The 12,596-nt window shown below is 37.4% G+C and overlaps 2 protein-coding genes across 3 annotated transcripts in view; both read right to left on the bottom strand.

Annotated features, from left to right (window-relative positions):
• LOC118268409 (tubby-related protein 4) overlaps nucleotides 1-2,505 on the bottom strand; it is a 28,846-nt gene extending 26,341 nt beyond the window's left edge. For both annotated transcript variants that reach the window (XM_035582877.2, XM_050706636.1), the window contains exon 1: nucleotides 1,939-2,505. In XM_035582877.2, coding sequence (XP_035438770.2) covers nucleotides 1,939-2,034 — 96 coding nt within the window. In that variant the 5' untranslated portion in view covers nucleotides 2,035-2,505. The remainder of the gene's footprint in view (nucleotides 1-1,938) is intronic.
• A 629-nt stretch (nucleotides 2,506-3,134) lies between these two features.
• On the bottom strand, nucleotides 3,135-12,551 carry LOC118268417 (DNA polymerase theta). Its single transcript, XM_035582893.2, has 9 exons — nucleotides 10,351-12,551; nucleotides 10,148-10,272; nucleotides 8,161-10,076; nucleotides 7,893-8,076; nucleotides 7,017-7,198; nucleotides 5,792-5,961; nucleotides 4,347-4,674; nucleotides 3,641-3,905; nucleotides 3,135-3,543 (listed from the first exon to the last, which is right to left on the bottom strand). Exons 1-9 carry the CDS (start codon nucleotides 12,465-12,467, stop codon nucleotides 3,245-3,247), a joined length of 5,586 nt encoding a protein of 1,861 aa, XP_035438786.2. The 5' UTR covers nucleotides 12,468-12,551; the 3' UTR covers nucleotides 3,135-3,244.
• Between the last annotated feature and the right edge of the window lie 45 nt (nucleotides 12,552-12,596).

Genomic DNA, 12,596 nt, shown 5'->3' with positions numbered 1-12,596 from the left:
TTTCATTTAAACACCAGCTTTTCACCATTTTTTCTCAAATAGTTTCCGATTCTATAGGAATGAAAATGAATTGAGATAAAAAGCCTGTCACTCCCTAAAATGAAAAATGTTTTCACATTGGTCCAATAGTTTCGGAGTCTATTCAAGGTAAAAAAATATTTTCTCTATTTTATAAGTAGGTACCTAGAGCTATAGATTTTTTAAGGTACATAGGTCCTTGATATTCCATTCGATAGGTATTTCATTAAAGAGTGAAATCGGTCGGAAATTTTAAAATGGCTTCGCCACTTCATTGAACCAGTTACAAGCGCAGAGCGCTGATAGTTCAGCGTCTCCAACTAGCTGTGACTAATGAGGACTGGGAGGTAGTTAACAATGTATTCGTGCACAGGATCCTAGGTTGACTAGGTAATCTTTAGAAGGGTGTACCGTGCACCCAATATCCCTGCATTAGCTAGTCTAATAGGTTATTTATTGATATTGTTTTTGTATTGTAAAAGTTAATTTGCAAAGTCACTTCTCCGTTGAATTCATAGTGAGATTAAAGTTTCGTTTTATGAACAAGTGAGTTCGATAATGGCGCTATCGAGTATTGGTGGAAGTGGGTAGAGTTACGGCAGGTCAGTATTTGGACAGTTTGTAATTTTAAATGTGTTTTTAAAGTGATTTCCGAAATAAGTTTCGAGATGAATTTAGCAACAAACCGAAAATAAAACTAAATTAAAGAAACGTACCTATAACAGAAATTACTTAACATAATCTAAAAACTACTTATATGTAAGTACCACATCTTATAGGTACCAGAAAAAACAAATGGGTAATAAATAATGCCTAAATACTTAGTTTCTTTATTTTTTCAAGAAAATTCTCGCAACAGTAAAGTTATCCAATTTTTCTACAAAAGGTCTAAGTTTGAATCGAGACGGATTACGTTCGTTAAAGTACGTACTATGTATAGTAAGACTGGAATTATATTATAAAAAAAGGAAAACACGAGATGTTGAAATAGCTTCCCATCTTAATAAATAGCAAATAATACGTAACGAAAACATCAGGGTCACCCTACACCCTACCGAAATTATCTATTCATTCCTTCCAATGGCAGTCATAAAAAAGCTATTCTGATGCTATTTCTAGGGACCCATCACCGGGCACCTTGTTGCATTCTTATAGCATGTTTCGCGGCAGCGCGTCAAAATTACCCCCAGGTGACGAGCGTTGCATAGAAATTGAATTTAAATAGGTCAAAAGCTCGTAACAACTGAAGAAAGGTTAATTGAATCGGAGACCTCGCCATCCTGGCACTTGCTTCGTCAATTTACTTCGTTACATAGACCACGGCGACAAATCTCGACAACACATTTCAGTAGCCTCAAATGAATTCAACGCTGGGAGGTTTATGTAGCGTTTGTATAACAAAACAATGAATTATGGAACAATACGGGCAAGTACCCTCGGCAGGAGCCTACACAAGTAGCGACACCCACACTAAACATGTGAATGCGACTATTGTTTATCTCTCTATTCATCTTTTATTATATTAACACTGTATAAAGTAGTTATTAATTATGTGTCCTTTCGTTACATTATTTGGGGACGGACACAGGTCTTTTATCATCGGAATTAGTTCAAAACGTTACTAAATGCCAATTTACTGCGTAATATTCAACCCACAAAGGTAAAGTTACACTAATGTAAATTTAATTTAGTAACTAATAACAGATAACAAAGTTGTTCTAACCATAGACCTAATTTGTAAAATGACATTGAGTCCGATTGGGCAAAATACCAAAATCTAAAATTAGTATTATGCTTGGCAATCTTGCAGCGATTGTAAGAGTCTCTTTTCAGCGAAACTTAGAGCGTCTATGGCTAGGTTTCTTCAATAATCTTGAATGAAATGAAAACTAAACTTACAGAAAATGATTCGTAACTCACCTCAGGCAGCTCGTCGGGCACCTTCCCCATCCAGGACAGCGACAGTATGGAGCAGTCGCATTTTGCATTTACGTTTCTCTCGAAGTGAAGATGCATTTTCGCTGTATTAGTTCAGACGTAAACTCAAACGTACAACATCGTCGGTATACTATGCAGACACGCGCGGGCCTCGAGTCGCACGCGAGCCGTTTCGCGGACAAGAAAGCTGGCGAATTAACGCGCACATTTTATGGGGTCTAGTTATAATACATTTTGGAACGGATGATGAAAGACAATTTATGTTGGATTGTGAAGTGTTCGGGAAGAGCCGCAGAGCGCGTCGGTCGGCTCCCCGCTGACGTGACAGAGGGTGACAAGCGAGCCTTCGGGACGGCGGCGGACGGCGCAGGTATTGATTGCGCACGGGGGGCGCGCGCACCCCACGACCTCTACCGCTCCGCGAAAAACCGGGGAAACCCACGGAAAGTCCGCTGAGATGGCGCTACGATACCGAACGCAAGGACCCAACTACATCTGTGATACTTTGACTTAATGTATTCCTAACGCTCAGGGCTCACAGGTAAATATTGATAACAATTTACATTTCAAATATTATACGCAAAGTATTTCAACGTTGGTGAAATAAAAACATAAATTAACTTCTGATATTGAACTGAGGTAGGTATATTAAAATGTCTATTTTCATTGTACTATAAAAAGGTATAAAAATAAATAAAATTGGAAAAAGAATTTAAATAAATGCACAAAAGCAAACTTAAAGAGTTAGCTTTAAGTTAAAAGCCTAGCTTTGAGTTATGTATGGCTTTTAGCCTTTTGTAGTTTGACGGTAGTTTGGCGACTATCCCACTTTCCAGTGCGATTATATTACCTCGAGGGCGCACTCTGGTTAGTTCGCCGGCTTAATTACAAAAAGTGTGAACATGAATGAAATCAGTAGGTACTAACAAGGTAAGTACCTGCCCGCTACCGAGCTACTCCTGATTTTTAATTTTCTCGAATCCGTTTATTATTTTGACGTGGAGTGGAGTTGATTGAGGGCTGTTGGTTAATTCGTTTTAATCTATCGCAATATTTTAAAACCCACAATACTACCTTAAATTAGAATCATGATCCAAAGTAGGTAGAACCTCTGGTTTAGTACCAGAACATCAATTTCTATTAAAGACTGCTTATACGTAACAAGAAAAGCACAGAACGACATTCTATAGTTTATTGGCTATAAAAACAGATTACATTACTTTACGACTACAAAGACAAAATATCACAGAATCTAGACTAAATAGATAATAAATAATAAATAGTTATTTCATGATTCGTTAAACTTGATTTCTTTCAAGGAGCCCCAAGTGAGTCCAGTCTTCACTTTGACGGGTAGGGGCACTCTCAGAGTGACTGTTTCCTCCATGACTTGTTTCATAATGCCTACGAAGTACTGTTGATGGGTCTCGTGTACTTCATATATTAGTTCATCGTGCATCTGCAGTATCAAACGAGGTTTAGGATCGAGCGAGTCCGTTTTGGTGTCTATGGAACACATCGCGGCTTTAGCTATGTCCGCCGCTGATCCTTGAATTGTGGTGTTTACAGCTTGACGCTCTGCAGCACCTAGTTTAAAGAAAAAGGATGATTAATTAAGACGTGTAATATGTTTTACACTTACGACAACATAATGTAGTCATACAATTACCGGGTTTATACTTACTTCTCTTAGTTCCGGAATGGCTATTTATATCAGGCAAGTATCGTCTACGTCTAGTGAGGGTCTCGATGTATCCTCGCTGCCTGCACTCCTCGATAATGGACTGAGTGCATGCCTTCACGGCTGGATAGGTTTTATAGAAGGAGTCCATGAAAACTGCCGCCTCCATTTCAGTAACATCGAGCAGTTGCCCCAACGTTTTGTTACCCATTCCATAAATAATTCCGTAACAAAGCTGTTTGGCTTTTTGCCTGAGATCATCGTCTACCTGTTAATAATTCAACGTTTATTCTTCCAATAGCGATCGTAAAAAGTTTTAATCTAAATAAAATAGGAAGCCAAATCCATTCGAGTGCTCTTTTACGTTGAACTTCAAAGGTTTACAAACAATACAATACAGGGGATTTGGCTAAATATAGCGGACTAGCGTCGCAGATTTATGTAACAGTTCTAGCAAGTTAAGTGCCTACGTAGGTACCGTAATAATAAAACTGTAATTGGGACTCAGACAAATTTATCTATTTGATGTAATAAACGCACACGAATAAAATTTTGTCGCAAACGCTACTTTTCACATAAATCGAGCTTAACAGATATTATCTTTGGACCGAGGTCTCCGAATTTTTTTAGTCGAAAAAATTGTTTTGTGTTTGATCTTTCGGATTATGTTTAAATTAAAACTATGAGAAAGAATTAAATAAACCGTCACCTCGTCTTCACACACGTGGCTCCAGGACGCCGCAATAGCTTTAAAAACATCCATATCCGAATTCATAATTTTCATCAACACCTGGTCTTGACTGAAGTGCGTCAGAATTCTCATTTCCAACTGACAATAGTCCGCCGACACAATGACGTAGCCAGGGGCGGATTTGAATATGTTTCTACAGTTGAACTCCACAACCTCATCACTTACGGCTGAGTGCACCGTCAAATACTCGCAAGGTATTGAAAATGTTCGCGGTACATTTTGCAGGTTGGGCTCATGCATACTGATCCGGCCCGTGCAAGTGAACATTGTGTACGACGGATTTATTCTGCGAATAAAAATATAAGGTTTGCGGCAAGCTCTCACTTTAATTAATCCTCCCTGCTCTACGCTTGGACCGCCGCCCGCCCGCGCATACGTAAACTGGCTTACAATAAAACACTTTTTTGTAATTTGCACCAAGTTGGCGTAAGTATTTCCTTAAGGCGAGAACGTTTAATTTATTCATATTTCTTCCTTCGAGTTGTCGTTCGTTAATAAAATGAAACAGGGCTGTTATTAGAGTTATTTCCCACTGAATAACAACAGTTTGTTACTTGTTTACTATTCAGAAATAGAAACCTACGACGGCGGACGAGTGAGTGCTTTAATCGGTAATAAATACATATACATTGATTCCATTGCATTTATGTAGATAAAGTGAATATAGTAATTATTTCAATTTGTCAACAAGTGCGACTGAGGTCAGTCAGTGTAAGTAAGGATTTGGGTAGTATTCTGTGATTTGGGTTCTTTCTGGGTATCGAGATTATTAGAAGTCTTCAGCATCAGCATAGAATTTTGTTGCGTTTGGCTCACTCTTTGTTACTATACTAATAATAATACAACTGGGTAATGGAATCCTGATTTCAAGGGTTTAACTACTAAAATCCCTGAAGACCGTACGCTCTCATTATTTTAAAGGAATATCCATTGTTAAGCAGGTCCAAATAAATAGCCATTGTTTTAATAAAAGGGATAAGCTCAGGTGTGCAGAGAGCTGAAATTCGCGAATCATTAGTTTATCTAAACAAAGCTCAGAAGTACTCAGAACGCTTTCTTTTTGCTCTCTCTCTAAATAATGAAAAACTATGTCAGCATTTAGATCCTATACACTCTGGAGGTGAGTAAGATTGATCACTTTGAATCTGACACGTTAAGGTGAAGGCACAACTGGTTTAAAAGCCCGTCCCGGTACTGAGCCGCACCTGCCGCGCTACATGTTTAATTAATCTTCATAAGGTATGAACATTACAAGCACAACATAGATTTGTATCGATCCCGCGGACCCCTTTTAATCTAAATTTATACAACCACTCGTGTAGGAAGTGAAACTTCAAAAGGCTAATGGAAGCTAAGCGATTTCTGAAACTTGTACAACATTCAGACACTAAGTAAGAACTTACCTGTCTCCTTCACTGTAAATGCACGCCTTCTCCGTGAGAGGGTACAATGTTTTCGTCAGTATAGAATTAAGCTTCCTCCAATAAATAACAGTACTTGACAAGGGACTGTTGTGCGAAGTTAATACGCTTTTCTTAGTGCTCACTTTACGGCCGTTGTATATACCCAAAACCTGGTAAAGATTTATACACACTGTTATAGGAACTGGACTTTATTTGGGAAGGATACCGTGACTTTTGTTAGTGTAGTCCCCACTACACTAACAAAAGTCACGGTATCCTTCTTTAAAATATTATACAGAAGAATCCGTTTATTATGACTCCGCCTATATTGACCAACCGGTTATTATAACGTAATAGCATGGCGAAGTTTGGTTTTCATATAAAATTCTTTTGAAAAAAGTCGGATATAATGACTTCCCTTACAGTGACATGCCGCTTTATATGACCCATTTTTAATAAATTATGTCCGGTTATAATGACCGGCACGATTCTTTACCTTCAATAATGTTCGTTAATTTCCGACGACGTTCGGCACGTGCCTAGTTTTTGTTTTGAATCTCTTATTATCACGATTTGTCCACAGCAATATTGAAAATGATAATTTGACCATAGCTATGTCTTCTATACACAATAGTGTGAGAGTCTGTTTTTACAATAAAATGAAGAAACAAAAGCACACAAAAATTACAGATTACTTACAATAAAAAATACACTTGTATGTGTTATTATAATAATCTGCTGGTTACGTGCAATTTTGATTTTGATTTAATATGGTCTTACACATATGCAAATATACTATGTTTCTGTATTAAAATACTTAATACATACATATTTACATAAAAAAGATTTTCATTTATACATAACGCTTTGTATGACGTCCGCTTATTATGACGTGTTTGTCAATTCCTTTCGATGTCATTATAAACGGACTCTACTGTATTATTATATATCGTCACGCCTTTTATGACCAAGGGAGTAGGTTATACACATTATAGCACGTAATGCCACAGTCCAAAATACACCCACTTTTCACAATAATTATGTCGGAAGTCGCCCGACCCGGGACTCGAACCCGAGACCCCTTTCCCGGCAGTCGCACTTGCAACCACTCGGCCAATGAGGCAGGCAGGCAGTCAACTGAGCTTTACGACAATACGTGGATGTAAACTTCAAAAATCACAGGTGTATATGTATTGCATCGTATTGAAAAACTAGTTTTAGGTACCTTAGCAACATCTTTCGAAGAGTTAAAGTTGAAATGATATCCGCAAAGTTTGTATGCCTTCTTTTCCAGACTCTCTTGGGAATTTCTTACATCAATCAAAAGCCGTGACGCGAGATCTTTGTCTACAGTGATTCCGTAATATTCGCAGTTGGCCAGAATCTTAGAGACCTGATTTTCGATTTCTGTCAAAGAATTCAAGAATTGATGAACTTCGAATTAGAATCCAAAAGTTTAATGGCGTGTTTCACAATGTCTGGATAGCCGCTATGTTCCAGATAAATTTGAATTCAGACCGTAATTTGTATGAACTATCTGCCATATAAGTTTATCGAGTAGGTACTTATATGGAGTTGGTAAAACAGGCGCTAAGGGCGGCCGTACACGGACTGCTCGAGCAGTTTGCGGCTGAGCGACATACACGGACGGCTCGAGCGGTCGGCGGTCGACGGCTCGTGCCGTCGGTTGTTGACTGCTCGAGCAGTTGGGTAGCGTGTACTCAACTGCTCGAGCAGTTGATGTTCTTTTGATTTTTTCAGCAGACGCCACGAGGCCGCAAAGGGCGGGGGGAGGAAAGTCGGAGAGCTGTCGACTGCTCTAGAGCAGTCAACGGCTCGAGCAGTCCGTGTATGCCTCGCAACTGCTCGCGAGCGGTCGACGGCACGATGGAATTTCATCGTGCAGTTGACGGCTTGAAGCGGTCGCGACTGCTCGAGCAGTCGTGTGTACGGCAGCGAATAAATGGCTATAGTTCATCGCGCAGTCGCGGCTTCAAGCAGTCGGTTATAACTGCTTGAAGCCGTCCGTGTACGGCTGGCCTAAGAGTCAAGAAATAGTTTGCAATTATTGCGCAAGTACAAGTATGTAACATTTACGAACCTATTACATTTTGTGCAGGTTGAAGAGACTCTCCTAACGTTTCTTCTTGTTTTTCAGCAATCATCCACAATAAGTAACTTCTTAAGCACAAACTTTCAATGGTATCTAAATTCTTATACTTTTTCGGTAGATTAGCGACTTTGAACAATATATTTGTAAAATCGATTCCACAATACTTTTTCATCTGAAATACAAATATCATTATGCAAATGTATCGTTAAGAATGTGTATGTAAGATGTAAGTATGTGATGTGTGTTTTATACTTACTAGATATTCAATATCTGGTGTTTTTTCACTGCTATCGATAAGCCATTCTGTTAACGATATATCGTTGCACTTCGTTGATAAGTTAACGTCGAGCCATCGCTTTACATAAAGGTTCACTGTTTTTGAGCACAACATTTTTAATATCAAACTTTTCTTCTTAAACCAGCTACGTAATTTATTCTTCACCATTTGCATATTATTTAACGTTGTTAAATCTAAGAATATACTTATTCCTTGATTAAGATACAAGGCTATCCCTTTAATGGGGCAATATTCACTTTTATCCTCGACTTTTCGTACTGACTTAGGGAAACTAAGTATGTTACTTCCTATTATTTCATTGCTAGCTAAATTATTTTGTTTTAAATGTAAGTAAATCGATGCTGTTTGTATATTTTGTATTACATGTAAGTTGTCAATGATATCGTTTCCTCTTAAAACAAAACAGTTCATTGAGCATTGATTGAAATCAATCTGAAAATGTTTTGACAACGTACTTTTTATTTTTGGGACAAAACTAATTTTATTTTTAGGGGAGACAGTCATATCATCTTGTAACGAGATATTTACTTTTTTCTTTTTTTCTAAAGGTTGTATTTCTTTGTTCGCCGACTGTCTACGTTTATGAGCAACAAGATTAGGATGGACTTTATGGCAATTAACTGCTATACGATTACTATCAATTTCTTCATCTTGTTTTTCTATTATTTTATCATCTTCATAGACTAGCTTTATGTCTTCATTTTCATCATCATCATTACGTTCATTCTCTAATAAAGTGGTTTTAAATGCGTTTAAGATGGTATTAGAATTAATGCTTTCGTAATGTAATGCGGTGTCCTGCGGCATGGGAGAGCCCCTATCGAGAAAGTTACTGGAAATTAAGTCCAAAGGTAGACTCTCCTCAAACAAACTCGTATTGTCTCCTTCTGACGAGAACAAACTGATGTCTTTCGCAGACACGTGTTTAGATGAATTCAAAATATCAGAGGTATTCATATTTTCTTGCTCAGGTTTATCTTCAATTTCACCAAAACTAATATTTGGTGAAAACATTTTATCAGATGTGCGCAACTTGGATATATTGTCCAAACCAGCGTCAGTGAAGTTCAAAGAGTCCCATATTATATCGTTTGATAAAGACGGACTGATATTTTCAACCGTTTTATTTATTTCCTTTGAAATATTGACTATTGTTTTTGATAATTCATCTTTATTTTTGTAACTTAAAGTTTTGTTTCCTTTGGTACTACGATTTAAAGCACACATTGATAAATCTGGTTTAGTATTAGTACTCACGTTTTGTGGAACATTTTCCTTATCAAGGGTTTGTTCACACTGTGCCCTATTACTTTTGATGGAGTTTTGTGTGCCAATAGACTGAGTTCTAATTTTCGCGCTAGATCGTATATTTAAAGGACTTGAAATTTCATCAATTTTATTGTTCATTTCTACATTATTATCACTGCAAGCAAAATTGGACGTTGATGATTTTGAATCCCATTTAATTTCTGTAACGCCAATTTCTAGAGATAAATATCGTCTAGCTTCTGCAATAAGATTTTCAGCAGCCTCTTTAGTTGTGATACCACAATATCCTGTTATCCAAATACTTTTAATTTTATTTCGTTTACGTATATCGTCACAATCGTCATCTTCCCTCCCCTTTTCGCTTTGAAAAGGTACAGACTTGTGAAGTATATTTTCTATGGTGTTTGCATCAGCTGACGCTATGCTAGCAATCGATTCAAAGCCTGAATCAAAGAGTGTTCGAGCTCTCATGCCATTCAAAGATGGCAATTTCATTAACTCTAAAAGTTCAGAATGAATTCCAAAATGTAAACGGTCTTGAAATTGTGAAATTAACATTTCCATATTTTTCCACCCCAACTGATGACAAAAAGCTGTTACCATGCCTGAAAATAAATTTGATTAAAGTACCAATTAAAATTAAAATATAAAGCTTACCCTACTAATATGCACACACCTGCAAAAGTTGCAGCTCCCTGTTGCAGACTCTGTAGGAAGCCACGGGCACACTGGAACTTTGCTGCTACATCTGCTAATGGAACTTCATTTACCAAGTCTTGCAAAGCCAGGGCTGTATAAAATCTTAAACAAACCATAAAAAAATATTTAACTGATAATGAGTTGCTTACTTATCTAACTATACATTAAGTGGTATCATACCTTTTATGTATATTTATTTTGTTCTGTATGTTGTTAGCCTTGTTACCGCCTCTTAAACATCTTATTATAAAACTCTCCTGTACACCAACTAACTCCCCAACTCTCTTCATGGCTTTTGTTAAAGATTCCCAGAGAGTCAGCATATGTATCCAGTCTATATTACCCCACTGACTACTGACGCTGTAAGGAGTCACTAAATATATTAGATGCAAATCAGTCTCCAAGACCAAGCACTGGCGAGCTTTCTGTAGCTCACAAAACAATGATAACCCATCATTTGGAGCCATTGATGATGAGAGACAAGCTTTACCTAATGGTGTAGCAACAAAACGTTCCTCCTCACCATCAGTTTGTACCCTCACTAACTCATAATTTTGTAATTCATCTAAAGTATTTTCCAGCAGACAGTCTTGGGTACCTGTTGCCTCTTGCTGATTATAGAGCAAAGTGCATTTAGAATACATGTCCAACTGTTCCTTGGTTGTCAATACTTGGCTGGCAATCATTTCAAGCACTGCCCTCATATATTTATCTTCACTCTCAATACAACTTGTCACTGGGTCCAAGTTCCCCATCATTAAATCAAAGCCAATTTTTCTTTCAGCTTCAGTACATATTAAAATACTTTCACCTTTTAAGTCTTTCCCCATTCTACCGGCTCTACCAATCATTTGTTTGTATGTTAGAATGTTAATTGGCTGTCTTTGAAACACAGGTGACCGGATGATCACTTTTCTTGCAGGCAAGTTTACTCCTGAGCTTAGTGTAGACGTGGCAACCAAAACTCTGATTGCTCCTGATTTAAACCCACCTTCAACAATGTCTCTCTCATCAAATGTTAGACCAGCATGATGGTAAGCAACCCCAAAAGATATAGTTTTCTTCAAAACTTGGTCCAACCCTACAGGACAATTCTTCAGTTGTTCTAATACTTCTACTATACTCATAGATTTCAACTGGCTTCTTAATATAGAGCCAGCCTCACCATTTTCACATCCCAGTTTGTAAAATGATGTTGCCACTGACTGTGCCAGACTTTCACACCAATTCTTTGTCATACAAAATATTAGAATAGAACATCCATCTTTAATAGTTTCTAAACAAATTTTAAGAACATTATCTCCTTCAGTTGTTAAGCTCATGTCTACTGTATTAACACAGGTTCCCTTTTTATCGTAATATTTGTCTCCCACCAAGCAGTACTCATCTAAAGGGATTGGTCTAAAATGTGTGATGAATAACTCAGCATTCAGCCAGTTTGCTAAACATTTTAAATTAGGTAATGTGGCTGACATACCCACTATTTGTACTTTCACATCATCAGAATTAAATGATACATATTTAATTTTTGTCAGGAGTAGTTCCAATATGTATCCTCGACTGGGGTCACCCAATAAATGTAATTCATCAACAATGATGGCACCTAGTTCTGCTATGGAACCATCATCTAACAACTTGTTCACCAAACTATTTGCTTTCTCAATGGTGCACACAGCAACATGAACAGCCTGCAAGCCTCCAGGAGGTGACTGGGACCCCATAAATCCCTCCACTCTAATTCCTGAGCTGGACAATATATCTTGGAGATAAAACATCTTTTCCCTAACTATAGATACAAATGGCAGTATAATAATTACCTTTTTCTGGCGTTCTAATATAGTTTTTATAGTTAATATTTCTGCCACAAGTGTCTTGCCAGCAGAGGTGGGGGCTGAGTATACCAAGTTGCAGCAGTCAAACAGTACCTTCGAGTTCGCCAAACAGTTGACCTGCCACTCAAACATTTCTGTAATACCTCGTGCTTCATATTTCTTTGCTATTTCTAAAGGCAGACCCCAGTCTCTTAACTTTTTATTTCTGTTGCTGACAATCCGCGATGTTTGTGAATTATTTTGCGTAGACTCCAAAGTTACTGTACTATTTTGCGAATAATTGTTAAGTTTCTTACATTGTCTTTCATTTCCTTTTGATTCTTGGTAATAATTGCTTTCTGCAGCTTGTTCTTTAACAACTTGCAAAGAACTTTGCAGTATGAATGAATTATCAAAACAGTTATCTAGGAAACCGATATTTTCCGCTATAAATTGAGAATCAATTTGATCTGTTTCCATATTCATTTCATAATTGTTTACACTTCCATAACAAAATTCACACAAACATACAATAAAATAAAACTCCAGAAAATCAAATCAAAAGCAACAGTTAAAATTGTCAACTTGACATTGACAAACACAATGTGACATATT

This window comes from Spodoptera frugiperda, chromosome 29, assembly GCF_023101765.2.
Source record: "Spodoptera frugiperda isolate SF20-4 chromosome 29, AGI-APGP_CSIRO_Sfru_2.0, whole genome shotgun sequence".
Taxonomy (NCBI): Eukaryota; Metazoa; Arthropoda; class Insecta; order Lepidoptera; family Noctuidae; genus Spodoptera; species Spodoptera frugiperda.
The sequence above is the reverse complement of the archived record's forward strand: the minus strand, read 5'-3'. Positions and strand labels throughout refer to the sequence as shown.